The 2,520-nt window shown below is 30.7% G+C and overlaps 1 protein-coding gene across 1 annotated transcript; it reads left to right on the top strand.

Annotated features, from left to right (window-relative positions):
- The first annotated feature begins 1,586 nt into the window (after window positions 1-1,586).
- On the top strand, window positions 1,587-2,075 carry LOC108204067 (AT-hook motif nuclear-localized protein 21-like). The gene has a single exon (XM_017373357.2). The coding sequence runs from the start codon at window positions 1,587-1,589 to the stop codon at window positions 2,073-2,075; it is 489 nt and encodes a 162-aa protein (XP_017228846.2).
- Window positions 2,076-2,520: the final 445 nt, after the last annotated feature.

Below are 2,520 nucleotides of genomic sequence, written 5' to 3' on the forward strand. Positions count from 1 at the left end.
ATTAAAAAATAAAGTTATTAAATAATAATTACGTACTTGAGAATTTGGGGTTGTTACATCGCCATAGTTATTATTACTTTATCGAGCAAGATTTTGATAGAGTGTACTTGAATTCTTTGGGTGGATATCTAATATATGATTTTTTTTAATTGTTATTTTTCTTATCCCGAACATAATCTAAGAAATTTTGATAGAGTATACTTGAATAGGGGTGAGCATTCAATCGGTCCGATCCAAAACCGGAACAAACCGAATAGACCCAGAATCGAAGTTTGAATTTTTTTTGGACCGAACCAGACCAAAGTTTTATTATGGACTGAACTGGACCGAACAGAAATAATTCGGTTCGGTCCGGACCAAAAGAACCGAAATTATTTTTAAAATAAAAAATTATATTATAAATAAAACTATAATTCATCTTTTATTTTTAAATTTTCATATTAATTAATCACCCCCAATTCATTAAAGATATATATAATTAAATTTACAAATTAGATACTATAATTATAACATAAAAGATATATCTAACATAAATATTAATTAAAATCATATATATATATATATATATATATATATATATATATATATATATATATATATATATATTGGTCTATTCGGGCCGGACCGAATATTTTTTTACGGACCGGACCGAACTTTATTTCGGTCTATTCGGTCTATTAGGTCCGGGCCGAATGAACCGAATTTTCAGAAAATTAGGACCGAACCGAATTTACACGATTCGGTTTGGTTTTTCGGTTCCAGTTCAGTTTTACTCACCCCTAATTTTAGGACCGGTATTATACTTTAAGGGGTATATTCGATTGAGATTTTAAAGGACTTTTTTTCATTAATGAAATCCGAGAATATTCAATTGGGATTATTCAAAATGTTTTAAAATCTTATGATAGTCAATTGAGATTTTAAATTATTTTACAAAATCTGGTGGTATTCAATTAGGATTGAAAATTATGCTTAAAAATCCTATGGTATTCAATTGAAATTGTTTAAAATCTATTAAAATCTGAATGGTAATGGATTGTTTGGATTTCATAAAATTATGGATTTTGTAGGGATTCCGTTTTTTGAAATCCCACCAAAAAATTAATGTGATTTGGAGGTATTCTGCTTGAATCCTAAAGAATCTATATAACTCTATTTTATGACATTTTATCAAAAATGCCCAATCCATTAAAATACATATATTAAAAACAATACATTAAAATGTCAACAGAATTGAATACACCGCCATATTTTTTGCATAGAATCAAAATCTGTTATATTCTACGAAAATTCATAAATTGTTTATGAATTCAAAATATATATATCTCTCTTCTATCAATGAGTAGAAAGATTATATGCATGAAAAAAATATGCAAAAGATTCTCCCTAGCTATAAATTCCATGAACACATTCCATGAACACAGCCGTTTTATTCAATAACTGTGAAATCTCATATACCTTATTATCTTTTTAAACTCATATAAACAATAAAAATCACAAATTACAGCTCATATATGCTATCAGCTGAGAGGCTATATACTTATCTCTTTCATTGTTTAGTTCACAGCAATAACATTTTCGCACTGATGAGTAATTCAAACCAAAATGGTTTAACAAGCCCAATATCTACAGCTCCAGGGAGGCATGGAGGAGCTCCTCAATATTCATTCAATTCTGATGGGTCTTTAATGACCAACAGTGAGCCAGTGAATGGCATCAACAAAACAGTCATTCTTGAAATCCCTAGTGGATTTGATGTCATAAGTTGTGTGGTGCAATTTGCACTGCATTTCGGGCTTGCTGTAACTGTGCTTACTGGCCAGGGACTCATTTCTGAGGTTGATATTGCGTATCCACTCAATGCAATCCCTCCCCCATGCGTTTCTACAAGCTTCCAGATAATTTCGTTTTCTGGGGCTTACCGTTGTTTAAATGCTGCTTCTGGAAATATTATTAGTTGTTTCCATGTTCAATTTGCAGATGCTGCAGGTAATGTTATGGGAGGACAAATTCTCTCTCAGATGAAAGCAGCAAGTGTTGTTACTCTTGTTCTTGCCGTTTCTACACAAGTCTGATGTTTTAATTCTTATCTCTCTAGTGTTGTTCTGCAGTGCAAGAGATCCACTAGCCATGTACTCTAATAAACTATCCAATTCAAATAAATCATTTTCAAATATTTATTCCTTATGTTTTTTATGACATACAACATTCCTTAATTATTAGTATATTTTATTTGGTATACACACAGAAAATACATATGGAAATCAATTATAAGTTACATAAATATCAATGAATACAATAAGAGAATATGGATTAAGATATATCCGGGGTGGCTTTCCTCAAAATGACTGCGTACGCATCATAAAATTTTGTGCAAATTACAATACTAAACAAACTTTAACTCAGTTTGTTGATTCTTGTATATACACACACCTATATTCTTTGTCCCTGCAATGAAATTAGAGGAGAGGAGGGGAAATTAGGGAATAGAGCAATGATGAAGACATGAGAAATCAGCTG

This window comes from Daucus carota, chromosome 9 (genome assembly GCF_001625215.2).
Source record: "Daucus carota subsp. sativus chromosome 9, DH1 v3.0, whole genome shotgun sequence".
NCBI lineage: Eukaryota > Viridiplantae > Streptophyta > Magnoliopsida > Apiales > Apiaceae > Daucus > Daucus carota.